Genomic DNA, 20,518 nt, shown 5'->3' with positions numbered 1-20,518 from the left:
CCCAGTAAGTTCCTAAAGAATTAATTTCACTATTTTCCTCTCTCAGAAATGGTATGCTACTACTACAAAAAATGATCAGTTAGCAGAAACTTATTTTCCCTTTGTAAGAGACTTTCCACGTCATAAACAAAGTAAAATTTGCCATCTTTATATAAGTTCAGATTTTTTAATCCACCCAGCCCGGTAAATTCAATGATAGCGGTGGCAGCTTTATCATTTGGTAGAATGGCATGGCTGATCATCTTAACCTGAACTTTAGAATGAACTCCAAAACATCTCTGCTTCCCTTACTAATAGTACGGATGTCTGTCATTCATTTAGCTATCCTCTTTTTAAATTTATCTCTATTTTTCATCTATACCGATACTTGAGATAATAAATCAATAATATTTATTGCCAGGTATATATACCTTTTATTTGTCCTTTGACACCTCCCTTTTACATGGCAGAAAAGTGGAATACTTTTAGGAAATATTCTTTTTATGATTTAATTTGCTTTTTTCCTTCAAATCTAATAATTCATGATGAGGAACCCTTTTGGTACAAGAGTCCAACTGTGCAAAAGTAAAAACACTTATGGGCTACATAATTTTTCATTCAAAATAAAAAGTGTACAGTCCCATGGTGGTAGAAATATACACTTATAATCTAGAAACTCTAGGTGACCAAATAGAAGAGTATCAATGACAAAATTGTTACTGAGTTTCAACTACAAAAATGTTAAATAACTAGGCATAGTTAAGAACAGGTAACAGGGAGACAGCTTTCCAACCTTTCATCATGAAAGGATGTTGCAGGCTCCAGCGTGAAGCAGGTCCATAGCTGCTCCTCACTCTTCTAGACTTTTCTCTTTACAGACAGATGGTCGATCCCATACAACAACTACTTCATTCTCTGCTCAAATTCATCTTTCTCTAAATACATACAATTGCGTATTTGAGAATTCCAAGTGAAAACTGTCTACCACACTGGGAAAAGGCTGCAGACAAAAGAGCCAGCAGCGAGAAATTAGAAGAGCCAAGAATCTTGTCAAACTGCATTGGCATTTCTCCAAATGGGAACAGAACTTCCTTTTGTCCTTTCTGTAAAGTTCTGTCATGCTCATGACAGGGGAGACTGCTTCACAGTAGGAGAAAAAGGCTCAGTGAGCTCAATGAAATCCACTTATTTATGCTGTTCCTTCTTTCCTTCAAGAGAGAGACTCTTAAACCTGAAGCCCATGGAGCTTCCAGGGCTACAGTGAACCCATGGACCTCTGGAAATTATACATAATATTATAGGGGCATGTTTATATGCAACTTTTTAGGTAGATATTAATGGCTTTCATCAGATTATTAAAATGATCTTGGTCCAAAAAATGTTAAGAACCACTGCTTTAAGAACTGTATTCTTAAGTCTATTATGTTAATACATTTGAGACCAGGTATAATGGTATGCAACATGTCGAGGAGGCCATTTCTGAGGCCGTAATTTGTATGGAGACCCTGTATATTCCAATTACCTCAAGATGTTTCATGACATTCTTGAAGCAAAATTAAACTTCATCTACACTAGTGTTTCACCATACTTCAATTTTTCTCAATGCCCATATTATAAAATTCCTAAAATTCAAGATCTTTTAGAACTGCATTAACTGTATATATGAGTTCCAAACAAACCTGTATTACACTCAGTTTTCTTTCTTTCTTTCTTTTTTTTTGGTGAGGAATATTGGCCCTGAGCTAACATCTATTGCCAATCTTCCTCTTTTTTCTTGAGGAAGATTGTCCCTGAGCTAACATCTGTGCCAATCTTCCTCTATTTTCTATGTGGGACTCCATACCTTGGCTCAATGAGTGGTGTATAGGTCCGTGTCTGGGATCTGAAACTGTGAACCGCAGGCCACCAAAGCAGAGTGCACAAACTTAACCACTACGCCACCAGGCCAGCCATATACTAAGTTTTCTTAATAGCCGACTACATATATTTAGTTTATGGAGGAAAAAATTCTAAAAGCCAAGACCTAAGGTGAGTAAAAGATAGGTAAAAGAATTATACAATCAAATGAACAGTGATGAAATAGAAACTCAAAAGAGCCCAGAAATGACCAACTTAGAGGATAATCTATTTAACTGATTTTAAAAGTGATATGAAATCATTCCAATGTCTTTATTCTTTCTGTTTCTTTCTACCCATCCTTCATAAAAGATATCTACTCCCTGCCCCTTATTTTTCATAAGCCAATGGCTAGAAATTAAAAAACCAGATTTCTATTTCAACTTCAACTTTATTACAAGGCATCTGCATATTTTAAAAGTTCAGCAAAGAGAAAATTCACTTCAATTTCAAAAAAATTAGTAGATTATAATATCTATGTTATCTATTAGACAAAGAGAACTAGAAACCTGCTTTCTGAATCATTCTATCAGGCGGGAGATCCTATCTGTTACCCACTACTGCTCTGCTAAGAGCAGAGGAACTTTACCTGGCTCGGAGGTCAGCCACTTGGTCAGTCATCTGTCCTAGCATTTTGCAGGTTCCCAAGATCTCCCTGCGTTCTTTGCCTGCACAGAGTTCGCCAACTTTTCCAGCTTCATCTAAGATCTGCCTGATGGCTTGCTCACCAGCATCCCCTAAAATAAAAAGATATTCAATATCTACATTGTTGATACATTAATTATTTAGAGAGGATGCTTTACAAGTCATTTCATTCATGAAGGAACAGATGATTTTAAACAATAAGACAAGTGAATAGAAGGCAATACATCTGATAGCTAACAGCCAAGCAGTGCCCTTACAACCACAGGGTGAGGTTTCAACCACAGATACTGCTAAAAAAGATATACGTGGAACCATATCCATCTGGAGATAGTAAGCAGCTTGTGGTAAGACTATGGATGACGAAAATAGGCCCTAACAGTTTCATAGTACTTAGCACCTACAAACCTCCCTCCAATAGGCTCTTCATTCAAATATTAATCTAAAACTGAATAAATATTAGATTAGAAAATCCATAAAGCCTAGCTTAATAACCTATTTGGGTCTTATCTGTTTATATAAGTCAACTTTACTTTCCAATTCTTATTGGCATCATCATTTAATCTGCTTAATTACTTTATTGACATAAATGGAAATCTGCCCAATGGGAATGAGAAGAGAAGAGTTTTTATTCAAAATAATTACCTTTCTGAGTCAGGGAAGGGGTGAACCAATAATTCGGCAAAGAATGCCCAGTTCAGCTTGGTTTATTCCTCCATGAATAGGGGTGATTATTCTATACTCTTCATTCTTTTAAAACTAGTAATGCTTCAATTAGTCAAAACTATCAGAGAATGGAGTATGTCCCTAAATAGTGTACTAGTTATCTCAGGATTATGAGATTATGGAAAGACTTCTTTCTTTATTTCTTTTGTTTGCCTGGTTTTTAGCTTTTTATTGTATCTACAGAAAAGTAGAAGCAGAGGGTTACCTGGGGAGGCACTGGGGTCACGGAGCCAACCTTTGGCCTGGTTCAGTTTGGAGTCTATGGAGGCCAATGCTCTCTTCATGGCTTCAGTGTCCTTTTGAAGAGAAATACCACGATTATTTTCTTTGCAAAAATTGAGATACTATGATACAAAGTAAGACAGAGAAGAAGTTACAACATACAATAGCTAAGGTAGTCCTACAACAGCCTTAAAAAATATTCTCATCACACCATAACGCCTATTTCTGTCAAAATGCAGCGTCTTGCATGCAAATCTTCAGTTAATTCTATTCTCTTTCCTGGTCTCCCTATTGCCAAACTGTGAAAATTGGTAAAATTGCTCAAGCCAAAAGATGTTTAACGTCTTCAGCAGGAAAAAGCCCTGTTGTCACATGCTTCATTATTAGACTTTCTACTAGTCAACATTCATCTACTTTAGCCCTGCCAAAGCCCTCCCAGCTTCAGGGAAGCCTCATTAGCAAGTGGTGCCACAAATCACAGTTCTTTTACATCTTGTTTTGAAATACACACATACTGGATAATGTTTCACTATATTTAATTAATCTGAAAAACTTGGAATTACTGGTTGGAAAAAATTAAAAATGTTAATCTAGCAATTTAGTTTTAATTCCACAAATAAACCACTAAATGTAATACAAGAAAGAAGTCTTTTTCTGGCCTTCCCTGCCACGCGTCATCCTTAGTTCCCGTAACCATCCCTAACCTGGAAGAAGAGGCAGGATAAAATAAGTGGGTCTCAATTTAACGTTTACATTCAGGATTCATAATGGCTAGCATAAATGAGAAGCTGAAACAACAGGCTAGTCACTTTAAAAATATAAATATATTTTAATAAAAGTTTTAAAAATATAGAAAAATTCAGAGAACAATATAACAAATAGCCATGTACCCATCCTCACAACTGACAGACTGGCCACTTCTTAAGTCTCTATTTAACAACTTAAAAGATAGCCTATCTCACCTTTACTCTAAGGAACTGGCTCTTACAGAGTCCATCCATCAAAGCACAGAGTTAACCTTTGAAATTCTAGGCAATGCCCTAAATCCCTACCTTTTGTCAATTTCCGGTCTTGCAAAACTGGGGTTCTTAAATATGTTGTACCACTAGTTTTCCACAGGGGGGAACCAGGAGCATCCTTACTTCCAACTCAAAGGAGACCCAGCACTAAGCACAAATAAGCCCTGGGAGCACTCATAGTTAGATATAAGGTCAGCAGCCTGACCCCAGCTTTTCCAAAGTACCTATTCAAATTATAGGACTCTCAGCTTTGGATTCCTTTCTTCTGCATCTCAACAGATACAGGTTGTTCTACTCTTGTAACCGTGGCGATCTAAGGCTCTAAATGGCAAATCTCAATCACAGCAGCTAAAGAGAAGCGAACTAAATTACTGAAAAAATGGAAATAAAATAGTATTATCATCAAGTTATATGGAATTATGGTAGTGCTATATCAGTCTAAAAGGCAGAGTCATAGGAGGATCTATTTCAAAATCCATTTGTAATTAGCACAAGTAGACAAGTGGCATTTTTTAAGTGCTCTGATTCTCTAATAATTTAAATATCTGCTCCTCTTCCATCTTGTTCTACATTTATCTCTACAGAAAATTCTGCCTTCAAAAGTCAACTTGAGCTTAAATCCAAAATAGCAAAGCCAAAATCAAGAGCTCTTTAGAGAGAGTTTCAGGCAACTCCCAACCTCAGAGTTGGATAGCCTTTAGGATCTAACACGAATTATAGGACTTTGTGTGGGTACAGACTAAAAAAATTCACAATCTCTCACCTAGGAAGCATGTGTACATTCTGATGAAGAGAAATGATATTCATGTAAAAATACTTAACTTAAAATCTGTTAATAACCATTTTTCTAACACACTTATATGAAACAATAGATATTTACTAATTTCAAAAATCTAAATTTAAGGGGAAACAAAGATCAGAAACTTAAGTGTCTACTCTAGCATTAAAGGCTACTAGTTAGGAAACTAACTTTAATTGAGCATTTCCTGCATGTTAGGTTTTGTTTTAGTCGGTTTTTTCCCTCAATTACTTCATTGAACTTCAAATTTAAATGTAATTAAATTTTACAAATGAAGAAACAGGGGTTCAGTCCTAGAATCTAATTTGATCTCAGGTTTGTTGACAACAAACCTCATTATTTTATGTTAGATGAAACTGAGGAATTTTTTTCTTTTACCAAAGAAAGTTGCCAAAGATTCCACTAACCTTCTATAATAGTCAGCAAACCTTTGCCTTGTCGATTTTGGCTTTGGTCAATACTGCCCAGAAAATCAGCTCTAGAAATAAAATTCATAACCCTCGCTAACCTAAATGACTGCTTTTATTCTCCATTGCCCAAAAATGATTTGAAACACAATGGAAAAACTGGCTTTGCTCTATTCAATATCCTCAAAAATCATTGCTTTTTCCTCCCTAATAAAGTGTGAATGGCGACCACACTTCAAAGAAAGAATCTGACTCTCAGGATGTGAGTAATTTACTCCTGTGTGGGAGATGTGACAACATCAAGAAGTTAAAATTAAGAGAGATGCTCATTTTCCCCTAAAAAGAATCAATGGTAAATTGGGAATAAAGCTGCATTTTTAAACTGAGAATTGCAATTAGTTACCCAAGTTTTTAATAGCATGAATTTTAGACAGTTTTGGAGATTTAAAGCAGTCACTGAAAGGGCCACCTTAAATTCTTTCTGGAACAGAGCAAGTTGTAAATAATCATTTAAACACAATACATTTTAATGTCATATCTATTAAAAACAAAAATGTTTATGGGAACAAATATTTTGGTCTCCTAAGAATCTCATATATATTTCTTTTGAAGGGCAGTATTGATTATGGAATTGACAGAATTCTGTCATAAGCAACAAAAGAAGTATAAGAACACTGGATCTAATATAAACAAATTCACTAAACAACTAGGACTAGAAGTCAATTTTGAGACATATTTATAAACAGTGAAAATAATCACAACCCTTGTGTTCAACCATACTATGTACAAAGCTTTTAGTTAAACCTTGTCACGTAAGTCTAAGTACCCAGAGTACAATCTGGGTATGAAATAGAAGAGAAAAAACCTGCAACTTCATTTGAGTACTTTTCTCTATAAAATCCCAAATTTGGGAAAGAGAAAAGTCTCTACCAATCTCTTCTCTGGTTTGTTGTTATTGTTTTTTAAGAATGTAAAGAAACCAGATCTAGTCATGCAGCTTTGGGGACAGCTGGCAGGTTTCTGGTCCCCTCCGCCTATAGTCCCCCTTTTTTTTTAACCACTTTTTTTTTTTTTTTTAAAGATTGGCACCTGGGCTAACAACTGTTGCCAATCTATTTTTTTTTTCCTGCTTTATCTCCCCAAACCCCCCCCCGGACACAGTTGTATATCTTAGTTGCCGGTCCTTCTAGTTGTGGGATGTGGGACACTGCCTCAACGTGGCCTGACGAGTGGTGCCCTGTCTGTGCCCAGGATCCAAACCCTGGGCCGCCTCAGCGAGCGCGTGAACTTAACCACTCGGCCACGGAGCCGGCCCCTATAGTCCCCTTTATTATAAAACTTTTATGAGTCTAGGTTTTAAATGAAAAAACCACAGTGCCTTGGCACTCTCCCACACATACCAAAAGGTAGAAGGACAACCTAAAAGAACTCCTTTCTACACGCTTTCCTCTGAAATTTAATATAGAATTAGACCTAAAGAACATTGAATAATACTGAGAACCAGTGAGTTCCTCCAACAGACAATCAAGAGGAACTGCAGCAGAAAAAGAAAGGTCCTGCAACCCTAGGCTCTTGAAAATTTTAAATACGAGACAAAGAACCGCCTCTCTCTCACTGCCTAATCTACTCTCCCTTTGTCCACAAACACCTCCCTCCCCACTCTTCCCACTCCATTCCATTCCTGACCACATTTCCACCCACAAATCAGTGTTTTAAACAAGGATGTTTCTGGAAAGAATAGACTGGGCAGTAGAACAAAACCTTACAAATTACATTTAAGCAAGAAGAACAAGTCGTCTAGCCTGAGACTTCAGGCAAGTTACCCTTCCAGGCTTCAGTTCCTCATCTCTAAGAATACCTTCCCTGCTCTAAAATTCTATGCCACCTGTGAGTGCACAAACGCATTTCAGATGTACCAACTAAAAAGATCACTTGGATCAGAAGGGAAATGTCAAGTCCTTTAACATTTTGGGCTTTTCTCCTTTTTGTGGGGAGGGGATAAAATATCATAAATGCCTAAATTAACTATTTAACTCAAACTCCAAGGGATAAATCTTTCATTGCATTAGCTGCTAAAATAAAACACTAGAAGACTCATAAAAAGTTCACATACAACATTATTTTTTCAAAAATGAAATAAAAATCAACCCTTAAATCCCAATGGTCTGCTGTAAAGGCAAGTATTACAGGATTGCATGTTCTAACCAATACTTCCTCCTTTGGTAGAGAGGAGTAATCTATGCAAGACTTCTGAGTCAGTCACTACATCTACGCCCACCAGCCCAGGCCCAGAGTGGGAGGAGACCCACAGGAACTAACTTTGAACAATAGTATCTAATCACTCAAGGTACGGCTGCAGGAGGCCCTATGCAGGGTTCAGAAACTCTTAGCATTGAAATGCTTTTTAAATTTTTCTCATTTCCTTTCAATTCTCAGCATGTTTCAAGATACAGGTAACATAAATACAAAAAAGAAAGATTAAATATAGATTGCTAAATTTACAAAGGGTGGAATTAGAATTGTTTTTAATTCACAAATTCTTTTGTTTCATAATGTATTCCCAGCAAAAATGCTAAACTATTTTTTAATGATCACTGTCAGACGATTATTGCTTTAAGGAGGGGAAAATGTTTACTTTCAAAATGAAATGAAGTATTGAAAGTCAAAGTATTTTTAAATTTGTAAATCTGCAATTTGAGTGTTGGTATGAAAGGTAAAATAATCAGCTATTGCATTGCCTCTTTAAAATCTTAACTTATTTGGCAAGACGCACTTTTACCAAGAATTTTTTCCACTTACTTTCTTCCCCCACTTTTCTAGAGGAACCACCACTTTCCAGGAGAAAACTGCACCAGTGGGGAAGCATGAAACAAGTATGGTAAGACAAGGTTAATTCTTTATTGGTAGGGCAGAGGAGGTAAAAGATACCGTAGTATTAAACAGAATGGGAACCCAGGGGTCACAGACAGTCATGGTCTGATTAATTCACTGCTTACAACTGAGAAACGAAAGATGCATAATGCTACTAAACTGAAAAATAACCAAAACCTTACTTACCAATTTCCATTGTCAAGGTAAAATTTTTTTTCTAAATATTCTACCAAGAAATAAAACAATTACTCTTAGAGGCTAAGGGGAGGTAGAGTGGATGGTGATTGAGTCGGGAGGGAGATTGTCATGTATTTTTTTCATAGCATTTTGATTTTTGAACCAGGTAAATGTATAACAAAAGCAAAATAAAGCTAAAAAATAAACATTTCTTGTTCATTCTGATGTCATTATGTACTTGAGCACAACTAATTTTATTTACTTTCTTTCATTCTGGTAGTTTGTTTTGCAGCATCCTAGCAGTCTGGTTCCTTCAAGGTCAGCATAAAACTAAAACAGCTACAAGACTGTACACCATGGGGACCAGGTCTATTTCCCTTATATATCCCCCCAAGTGCCTAATCCTTATCCCGAAAAATTCAACTGACTAATTTTTTTAAAGCAGCAGCTCTCAATGGCACTTGGGCAAAATAAAGCTTACTAACAATTTACTAAATGATGTATGACTTTTCCTTGCCGAAAACAGAGAAATACTCAGACTTCAATGCCTGCTTCTCCTTTTTACTATTTCTCCTCTGCCAGAAGCAAAGGCGAGAGAATAAGGAAAGAGATCAGGTTAGGGGAACATGAGGTCATGAAGAACTATGGCTGATTCACAGCTTAGACAGCAGAACATGCAGTGAGCTATGGATTGAAGTCAGGAAAAACTTTAGATACACCTTACTTTTTTCCTTTTGATTTTGAAGGCTAGGATTAGTGTGAAGGATAGGTGCCCCATCTAAACTCTCTAGCCTACCCTTTTGATTATGGCTGAAAACCTCAATGATACATCACCAAAAGCAAAATTCCATACCCTGCAAAAAAGACTGGTAGGAGAGGCAAATACAGAGACAGCATCAGCTGAAAGTTTCCTTTCCTAAGAGAGAGTCCACAGGTAACTTAAGAGTCACCAGCTACCTGGGGAAACCTGCCCCTCAAATGAAGTCAGTGAGAATGACCAGGCGAGAACAGTTCTCAGGAGCCTGTCAAAGAGATAAAAGTACCCACCAAATAGAGAAAGCCTGATATCCCATAATAATGTCTTTCCTTTTGCTTTCCCCAAAGAAACAGCTCAATATGAGCCAGAGTCGGTCTGCGCAGCACAGCCCCACGTCCCATATTAAGTGATATTCTGACACATATTCGAGCACAGTGTTACACACCGGCACACAGAATAGGCACAGCACACAGCACAAGAAAACCTCACAGACATGCTTTTTCTCTATTTAAGCGAAAAAGAAACTAGAGGGCAAGAAAAAGCTTACCTTCTAAACGTGAGAAAAAGAATAAAACAAACAAGAAAACAAAAAAAGATGCATAAAGAAGTCATAACAGGGAAGTGAAAGTTGTTAAATATGCAAAAGCAAAATTAAGTAAAATATCAAAGACTTAAAATGATTTTACCATATAGATTTAAAATACAGTCTTAGAACTTGTTCAAGAACTTCGTGTCTCTGTAAACAAATCCATAGTTAAAATAAGCTGACTAATTTCTTCTGCATATTTAGATGCGCTTTCTGGGCAACAAGAGAGAGGGCTGGTGATTTTAGGCCCCAGCTTTTTTTTTAAAAGATTTTATTTATATATTTATTTTTCCTTTTTCTCCCCAAAGCCCCCCGGTACATAGTTGTATACTCTTCGTTGTGGGTCCTTCTAGTTGTGGCATGTGGGACGCTGCCTCAGCATGGTTTGATGAGCAGTGCCATGTCCGCGCCCAGGATTCGAACCAACGAAACACTGGGCAGCCTGCAGCAGAGCACCCGAACTTAACCACTCGGCCACGGGGCCAGCCCCTAGGCCCCAGCTTTGATCTTACCTTACAAGTATCCTGGAGGACAAACATAGCCCTACCAGCACCCAGTGGAAGTCACACTACAAAAATCCCCTCTTTAGTCTGCTACCAGCCTGCTGGGTAGCCTTAGAGACAACATTTGGGTCACACATGGGGAAGCTGGATCCTGGAGACAGTGTGTTCGCCCCACCACCTGTATCTTGGGCTCCTACACAGAAAGTGTAAACCCAAGTGTCTCTGTTCCCCGAGATAGTCACTAGACAGGGAGAAGCAGACCAGAACAGCAGCAACACAAAACCACAGCTGCTGGGCTCTAGAAGGAACCCATCAACTCTTTTGGAGTCCAAGAAGAAATTCTAGAAAAGGGTAAAGGGATCCCCTCAAACTAACTGACAAATGTGAAAACTAATATTTTAATTAAGCTCTCCTTAGGGAAAACTCAATGACGAAGGGACACACCTAGAAATGCCAACAGTTTCCCTCTGTAGATTTCTCTGGGTCAAAGGCTGGTTATGGAAAAGTTTTCCATAAAATTTAGTCACAGGCATATTCTGTATTTTACTTAGTCACCTAGTAACAACCACCCATGAAAAAGGTAGGGCTCCCACCCACAGGAGTATACATCACACCAGAATTCCTCCACCAGCCCAGTCCATGAGACTCTAGCATGAAGGCAAAGCTACACATCTCAGCCTTTAACCAACATTCATCCCACATAACTATTTCTTTTTTTTACCTTGTAGCAAAGGAAATTTGAAAAAGTAGCAAGTAACCCATGAAACAAAAGTGAAGAAATTACTTTCATAATGTCTGAACAGTCTTATTCTACACACAATTACAAGATAAAATACAGTCATGTACTGCATAACAGTATTTTGGTCAACAATGAACCACATATACAATGGTGGTCCATAAGATTAGTACCAGATAGTCTAGGTGTATAGTAGGCTATACCAGCTAGGTCTGTATAAATATACTCTGTGATGTTCATACAACAATGAAATCACTTAACAATGCATTTTTCAAAACATATCCCCATCATTAAGCAACACATGACTATATACGACAATCAAACCCCCAGGAGGGGAGAATTTGGGATTTTGCTTAGTTCTCCTCCAATAACACTTACCTTGCTGGCCCAGGCATCTTCATCCCAAGAAGTGAGTTGTAATACACGAATGATCTCATTAATTTCAGCACTCATCTTTTCTACAGTAAAATTGCGATTCTTCAAAGCTTCCTCTATTCCTTGGTTTTTTGAGTTTTTAGTTGTTACAAAAATCTTCATAGCTATAAAAATAAAAGATCAAAAAATAAGCTTAGAATTTAATCCTGTTGTATAACAATATCACACAAAATGTTCTACACTTTGAACACATGTTTTGGGCTTCTAAGGTCTTAAAAAGAATATAAAAACAAACACTGCAAATCTGCCAATAAAGTTCCTACATCAGCAACTGTCATTGTAAAGAAAACTCAACGTACAAAACATCACCAAGCATGATCACAGAACTAATTTAACGTGCATGTACTGATGACCTACAATCACAAAATATCCAATGTCCTAAATCAGTTATCATCCCAGCCCTAACACTGGCCCCCTCTAACACAAGCCTAATGGGACAAGATAAAAACAGTCAGTAAAACCATCAGTGGAGTATCCTGCTGCCCCCAATCTCGATGAGAGATTCCCAAAGTGTTTATCTTGCAGGATTTCTCTCAACATGTAGCAGGGACTTTCTAACCCCCAAAAGAGAGGAATAAGAAAATAATAGTAATATGAAACACTGGAGAGAGTATCTTTCCATGAAATAATTAAAGTTATAAAAATAAAGATTAATCAACACTTCATCGAGTTACCTAGAGTAGGAAGAAATCCTCTTCCCAACAATCTTTCTGCCACATGGATCAGTTGGCCTCACTGTTTCCGAGAGATTATAAGACTCTATTATCAAATTTTTGTTTTCTAGTTCACGTAAGGGCTTTCTGAACTCTTACATTCACATATCTCCTTTTTTAGTTACTACCTGAAATGCCAAAGCAGGAAGGCAGTTGTTGGGGGTCACAGTGACATGCCTCATAAGATTCTGAAAATAGGAGCCAGCCCCGTGGCCGAGTGGTTAAGTTCACATGCTCCGCTTTGGCGGCCCAGGGTTTCGCCAGTTCGAATTCTGGGCGTGGACATGGCTCCGCTCATCAAGCCAGGCTGAGGCAGCATCCCACATGCCACAACTAGAAGGACCCACAACTAAAAATACACAACTTATGTACCAGGGGACTTTGGGGAGAAAAAGGAAAAATAAAATCTTTTAAAAAAAAAAGATTCTGAAAATAAAGCTGCCTTCTGAGAGTTAAACAGTCAAACCACAACTTGACTAAGATAACTACATAAACCATGAGGTGTCTGTACATACTAGACACTCAATAAGCATAACTCCCTTTTGCTTGTTGAGAGAGTAGCCACGATGTTTGTATTTCTGGACTCTTTTCAATGGGAAAGTGATCCCAGTTGGTGTAGGCCATCAGCTCTACAATGTAGAGAACAGTTAAATATATTTTAGGAAAAACTGTGTTAACACAACACTGAAAAGCATTCTGGGTTCACTTCTTTATCATACAGTACTCCATAATATCCATTCTAGCTCCTAATTGTTTTTTTATAACACAAATAAAGGTGTCAAAATTCATACATCCCAGATTACTGATCCTAGAGGAGATTCCACCTCCTGGAAAAAGAACCTATTAGAATTTAACAAGAACAGAACTAGGCAACAGAAGGGCAGTTTCAAACAAAGAGCAGGAGGAGAGCATTAGAGAAAATGAATACTGGTTCTTAGCCAATCAGCTGCAGTCATCAGGTAATACTCAATCCATCAGGTCTCATTTTTACCCAGGCTGAAGGACATGCAACCATGCAACAAAAGAAAATGAACATCAGAGTTTAGAATATGTTAACATTTTTTTTTTTCTCTAAGATAAAGTACAGGCAGAAAATACCTGAAATGAGAACTGGCAGCAACTCTTTCACGGTGTTCATTGAGTTCACCAGCATCACTCGGTGCTCCTGGTGAGTTAGTTCCTGCTGCCTCTCGTCAATCATCTTGGCCATCTTAGTCATTCCTGGGGCATAAGGAATAAATTGGGCAGGGTGAGTAGTGAAACAATCCAGAGTCTGCCTTTCTGAGCCTAAATCTATTAATGAATTACTACGAAAGTCCAAACTGATTGTTCACACTTATTTAAACAACAGATCCTATCACTGGACTCTAGCATTTACGATGATAGAATTTCTCAGGAAAATTCTAACTTAATGCAACTTTTATCTTTTCATTAAAAGTAATTTATTAAATATAAATCCTAAATGTGACATAATTTTCACACATTTGACATATACACATTCATAAATATAAAAAAATTGAAATGAATAAATATATATTTGTAAAAAGTAAATTCACAAGTAGGAAAAAAATATTTTTCCTGGCTACCATGTTTACAGGTTTCAGGCCATGTACTTGGCCACTGCGCCTACGTATGTAAGAATCTCAAATGAACTTAGTATTCAGAGTATAGTGACTGAAAAGAATCTTAAGAATTGCAATAATGTGTTTTGTTTTCATCTTTATATTTTTCTGTACTTTCCAATTTATCCAAAATAAGCATGTACTACTTGTATAATTAGAAACAAATAAAATATTATAAAAATAATTATAGTGATGAGAGCATCTGAAAGCATCTGGTGTTTTGGAATCAGCCTGCTAGCCCTTTTTGTTTACTTTGGTTATTATTCAAAGGTGCTATGTGATTCTCTAAAGCTTTGATTTTCAAACTGCTCTTAGGATTTCGTAAGTAGTTCACAGATCGTCAAGAAGTACCAAATGAAGATAGAAAAGGTGGGCCCGCCCCAGAGTAGCTCTATTTTTGTCTTTTATATGTTGGGACTCTGCATAAGATTTCATTTGAAGAAGTAAAATTTTCTCCCAGTGCTATAAGAAAGTTTAAAGAGTACTGCTCTAAAGCCATTTCCTGGTGATCTTCAGTGATGGTTCAGAGAAATTCTTAACTGCTGTAAGTTTACAGAATGACTGCACCAGAACCTTACAAAAATACTGTTAATAAAAATCATTTCACGTAAAACAAAAGAATTTCATAAGGTGGTATGTGATCTTTAATACTAACCAGTTAAACATCTGATGTGTCTTGTCATTGGTCTCATTCATACTTTAAGGACCCTCAAGTTCATGTTATATGTCTATAACATCAAAAGCTGGTACCTGTTCATATATTTTGAATATTCAATTATCAGACGACTAAACAATCATTTCAAAATGAGAATTAGCCAGAGTAGCGCTTCTCTTCTTCTAGGTCTGATTATATTATGCAGCTTGGGCTAGGGCATGCATCCTTTATAGTAGGTGGGCTAATTAGCAAGAGCTATAGGCCAGCTGGGAGACAGTGAAGGAATGCTGTATAATGTGGAATGGAGAGGTCAGGATTCAGGGTGGCCATAAGCATTACAGTAATAGAAAAGTATCTCCTACACTCTCCAGCAACATTTGCAATGTCTCGTTTAATTCATTAGACAGGACAGAAAGCAGATTCAGCTTTCAGAGACAATGATATCTCCTCAGTAGAAGCACAGCATAACTCCATCAGCAGAGGAGAGACACCTAAAAGCCCAATGCATCATTACCTACCTTCTACAAAAGTAGGGGGGAGTGTTCCTTTCCTCTTGATCAAACAAGGACAATCCATAAAAATTTTTATTATAAAAAGTGGATATGACTAACCTGGTCCAAGATTCTTTGTGTAAGTGACCAAATCTTCCATAGTTTCCACCACCTCTGCCACTGTAAGATATTCCAAAATTCCTTTGCAAACTCTAATAATTTTACGAACCTGAAAATATATTTCAGGGTATTCAGTCAAGTGAGTGAACAATAAGTAGAAAATGTGGTAATTCAGATGTGTAGCTATTCAACATTTTCTCATCCTAAACAATCATCAATCCTCCATTATTATTTTTGACTAGGCATTTTGTCGGAGAGAGACTGCCTACCTCAGCCTCGTCGAAGGTGAGGAGCAGGTCTGATGTGCCAGAGAGGATGCCCCTTGACCCATCAATTAGATAATCTCGAGCAGGCACTGAGTAAGGGTCTGACTGAAGCATCTGGGCTGCCTGGACAAGTTTGGTGCAAGCATTCTCGACCCTGTGAGGAGGAGTAAGGATTTAACCCACTAGCAGAACCAAGCAAAAGAATATCATACGCAAATACAAAGACAGTAAATAGATGTAAATTCACATTTTCTCCCCACATGGAAAATAGTCAAGACCAATGTATAACAGAACCTAAGTTTTTAGCTTTCAAAATTTACAAGTAAGGGCAGCTTATTCATTCATTCACTCCACTAATCCCTTGTTTTTTGCTATTTCCTGGCAACAAAAAATGATGAGAAAATGTTTTGGACCTTTTACTTTAGGTTGCTATATCTCTGTAACTCCTTTGTTTCCTTACTCCTCACCCTATGCACCTTGCTGTTAAAAGACACTACACAGAGAACTGAAATCTTTGACAACAGTTTCAGATTTAACAGCTGGAAATAAAATGCCAAAGCCCGTTGTTAAGTGAAATTTAATAATCAGACGAAGAAAAGGAATAGGAGAAAACACAAAGAAAAAAAGCATGAGGCAATGATAAATTTCTCATTCATCGAGCTAAATGGATTTGTTTGACAAATCCATTGGACTGTTTGAAAATAGCCCTATAACACTATGTTGTTAATTAAAATGTCACTGGCATTAATAACTGAGGCGGTTATTAATAGACTAATATTAATATAGTTTAATGTAACATAGATGAGCTAAGCAGCCAAGACTGTTTTTTAGGGGTGGAGAGAAGATCACTTAAAAGAGGAACCCAAATGAATAACCCAAATATTCCCCTTGACCCTCTTGTACTACTAAAATGTATTCATTCATTAGATTATTCATCCATACAGAGTTGAAAAGGACCTAATAGATCATCTCCTCTAATCTCATATTTAATAAATCCATTATGTTATCACTAAGTAACTTACAAAGACATAGAACAAATCACTTAAAGTTAAAATATTTAGCCAAAATTATATGTTCTTATTTGAAAACATAGAAAAGCCTAGTGACTAGCACATAAGATAGTGCATGAAAAAAAATTAGCGAAACCGAAGTCACAGCAATAAAACTTCAAAATGAAACAGAAAGGAAAAAAAGAAAAAAAATGAACAGAGCATCAGTGAGCTGCGGGATAACTCCCAGCAGCCTAATACGTGTGCAATTTGAGTCCCTAAAGGAGAGGAAGAGGGGACAGAAAAAAATATTTGAAGAAATAATGGTGACATTTTTTCTAAATTTAATGAACTATAAAGCCCCAGGTCCAAAAAGTTTAATAAATCTCAAGCACAAAAAATATCAATAGAACTACACCAAGGCACATCATAATGAAATTGCTTAAAACCAATAATACAGGGAAAATATTAAAAGCAGCCACAGAAAAATGACACTTTATATACAGAGAAACAAAAAATAACAACAGATTTCTTGTTGGAAATAATGCAAGCCAGAAAGACAGTGGAGAAAAGTACTGAAAGAAAAACAATCTGTCAATCTAAAAATCTATACCCTCAAAAAATATATTTCAAAAATTAAGGCAAAATAAAGACTTTTTCACATATATAAAAGCTAAAAGAATTCATCACTAGCAGACCTGAACTATAAAAAATATTAAAGGAAGTCCTTCAGGAAGAAGCAAAATTATAACAGATGCAAATTTGAATATATAGAAAAAATGAAGAGCACAAAATGGTAACTATGTGGGTAGATATTTTTTCTTACTATTTAAATATCTTTAAAAGATAATTAACTCATAAGAGCAAGAATTTTTGGGGGGCTGGCCCCGTGGCCGAGTGGTTAAGTTCTCTCGCTCTGCTGCAGCGGCCCAAGGTTTCACCAGTTCGAATCCTGGGTGCGGACATGGCACCACTCATCAGGCCACACTAAGGCGGCATCCCACATGCCACAACTGGAAGGACCCACAACTAAAAATACACAACTATGTACTGGGGGGCTTTGGGAGAAAAAGGAAAAATAAAATCTTTAAAAAAAAAAAAAAACAAGAACTTTTTTAAAAATGAAGTTAGAAAGGGCTGGCTCTGTGGCCAAGTGGTTAAGTTCATGTGCTCTACTGCAGGCAGCCCAGTGTTTTGTTGGTTCGAATCCTGGGAGCAGACATGGCACTGCTCATCAAACCATGCTGAGGCAGCATCCCACATGCCACAACTAGAAAGACCCACAAGGAAGAATATACAACTATGTACCAGGGGGCTTTAGGGAGAAAAAGGAAAAACAATAACATCTTTTAAAAAATAATAATAATCATTAAAAAAAAATGAAGTTAGAAAAAGTAAATTTGATTTGCTGGCTAGTTAGACAGTGAAGACTGGCTTTGCCAATGATTATGCAAGATGTTTTCCATAAATTAAGCTAAATTTACATGGAAACATACTTAACACATACATATAATATACAATATGGCAGAAAATACAACCTTTGCAACTAGCTAAACTTATGATTTAAAAATGTTTCAATGAGAACTTTAAATATTTAGAAGTATTTCAAAAGTCCTTTAGGAACAGCCAACCACTCATTAAAGATCACTAGGTGAACAACACTGAGCTCTTGCTTCAAGGTTTCTTAGAGCCATTCCCTCTAACTGAAATACCTCTCTCTCCCCGCTCTCTTGCTTCACTAACTCCCACTTGTTCTCTTAGACTACGCTTTTAAATGCCTCTTACACTTTAGGAAACCATCGCAAATCTATGAGTTCCTCTCCTACGTGCTCCCATGAGACTTATCACACTCTCTCAATTTTGTTTTCTCTATCTCCCACAAGACTATAAATTCAGCAAGGCAAAGGACCTCGTCTATCTTGTTCATTAATGTATTCAGAGGATACAATGCCCGACACATAATAAAAGCTCAATAAATATTTGTTGAATAAATGAATGAATTTTCAACAAGTACAGGCAATCATGAAATCATCTGGCCCACAGAAATCATTAACTTTATCAAGTCACAAACTTTATTTTATTTCCAGGTAACATAAACTTTGATGAAATTATAGCAAACAAACAAGCATCATAGGACGCAACTGCTGCATTACAGCTATTTGTAAGGATCCAGTTACTGCATAAGTGTTTCAAATTTGGAAAAAACAAAAATTAAATGAGAGTTAGGAATAACTATCATGGAGAAAGGAAACAGAAAAAAAAAAGAGATGAAATGGAAAAGGTTTGCAGCAACAAATTTGATTCTCCACTAACGGTTCCCTTGTGTGGTAAAATGACAATGCCAAAACAGACACTATACCATTTTTTTCCTACAATAAGACATCTGATCTTATTGACATTAAAATTTAATGACACTCATAAAAAGCCAAACAAATCCCACCATGACTAACCAGTAGTCAGAAACAGGACGGAGTCTGTCTTGTCTGTGGAAAATAGATTTTATTTAAACATTGCAGCTGCCTGGCTTCTTAAAGCAATCTTCTACTTTTTAATACAACTCTGAATTTTTTAAAAAGCACTTTACAGAATGACATTAGGGATAAGGTCTGTTTCCTAAATAACTATATGTCCTGACTACATACTAATAATATTGATTTACATACTTTAAATCAATCAACTAGCATAGGTTAAGTCTTCTCTCTGCCTTTGAGTCTTCAACCTAAATTAATAGAAAATTCTTATGCTTTAGATCAATGGGCCAATGACAGCTTATGGGCCCCCAAATCCGTTCACTCATAACTCACTAACCCATTCTTCCCAGAATTACATACGATATAACTTGATACAATTTAAGAGATGTAAAGGTTCCAAACTACTCAGTTCCACGTGATTTCAATTATCATTAATCAAGCAGCTTAAACTTATGCTTAACTTTTTATTTAAGAAAAATAAGAGAAAAACAGATTCAGAGATTGCAAAGACTGATTGTCACAAGTCATTTGAAAGGTTTTTCTAGACTGCATCCAGAAATGAGTTACTAAGCTTAGATTCCTTTAGTTTAATTCTTTCATATATTTGTTCAGCTAACAGATTCAGGACCTACTACATGCCATAGGAGTCCTAGAAAGAGAAAGATTTTTTTTTTATAAGTCCCTACCTTTAAAGGGTTACCACTTTGGTAGGAGGAGACATACATGTAAACAAATACAAATTAGTATCTAGAAATATGTCCAGCACATGCTGAGGGGACATAAAAGTGAGAGAAGTCATTTTTACCCGAGAGATTAGGAAAGTTGACATGGAGAAGGTAAAGACAACTTTGCTCCTGCCCTCAGAAGCTCAACACTACTTATAAAGATGATTCTCTTCATAGCATTTCTTTGAGCTGTTTTTCCAATGGAATAATTTCTCTCTCTCTGTCACACACACACACACACACACACACACGAGAGTCTTTTGCAAAAACTAACATGCATTGGCAATATGCCTGGTTTGACTAGGGAGGGCAGTCTACTATCACAAAGTGCAGGTAACTCACTCACCCTGAAACTAAACAATCTCAACCTGCTGCTGTAAAAATCAGTCATCATATTCCAGATCACTGTTTTAGTTGAGGAAAGGGAGAGAGACCTTTGGACAAAATAATACAAAGGAGACAGTCTGATGAGTCTGATGAGTAGACATATACTACTCCCTATTTTAAAACTGAAAAGCTCTCCAAAACATTCGACAAGTTAAACTTTCACCCCACCCCCCAAAAACACATGGGGGGGGGCAACTATGCTATATCAAATTCACTGTTTTAATAAAACCTGACCTTTGATGGTATAGCCATTTAGCTTATAAATACTGTCACACACAAAAAATGCACCCTATTTGCTAAAGACTGAAGTGCTATAGAGCAGAA

General features: G+C 36.8%; 1 protein-coding gene across 4 annotated transcripts in view; it reads right to left on the bottom strand.

Annotated features, from left to right (window-relative positions):
* The window catches only part of VCL (vinculin), a 97,080-nt gene that overhangs the window by 29,761 nt on the left and 46,801 nt on the right, over window positions 1-20,518 (bottom strand). For 2 of the 4 annotated variants that reach the window (XM_070490656.1, XM_070490668.1), the window contains exons 3-8: window positions 15,626-15,776; window positions 15,357-15,465; window positions 13,567-13,689; window positions 11,699-11,859; window positions 3,449-3,542; window positions 2,465-2,612 (exon numbers count right to left, since the gene is read on the bottom strand). In XM_070490656.1, the coding sequence (XP_070346757.1) occupies window positions 2,465-2,612; window positions 3,449-3,542; window positions 11,699-11,859; window positions 13,567-13,689; window positions 15,357-15,465; window positions 15,626-15,776 (786 nt within the window). The remainder of the gene's footprint in view (window positions 1-2,464; window positions 2,613-3,448; window positions 3,543-11,698; window positions 11,860-13,566; window positions 13,690-15,356; window positions 15,466-15,625; window positions 15,777-20,518) is intronic. The other 2 variants (XM_014860621.3, XM_014860623.3) reach the window with 1 other exon arrangement.

This window comes from Equus asinus, chromosome 2 (assembly GCF_041296235.1).
Source record: "Equus asinus isolate D_3611 breed Donkey chromosome 2, EquAss-T2T_v2, whole genome shotgun sequence".
NCBI lineage: Eukaryota > Metazoa > Chordata > Mammalia > Perissodactyla > Equidae > Equus > Equus asinus.
This window is presented reverse-complemented; position numbering and strand designations above follow the sequence as displayed.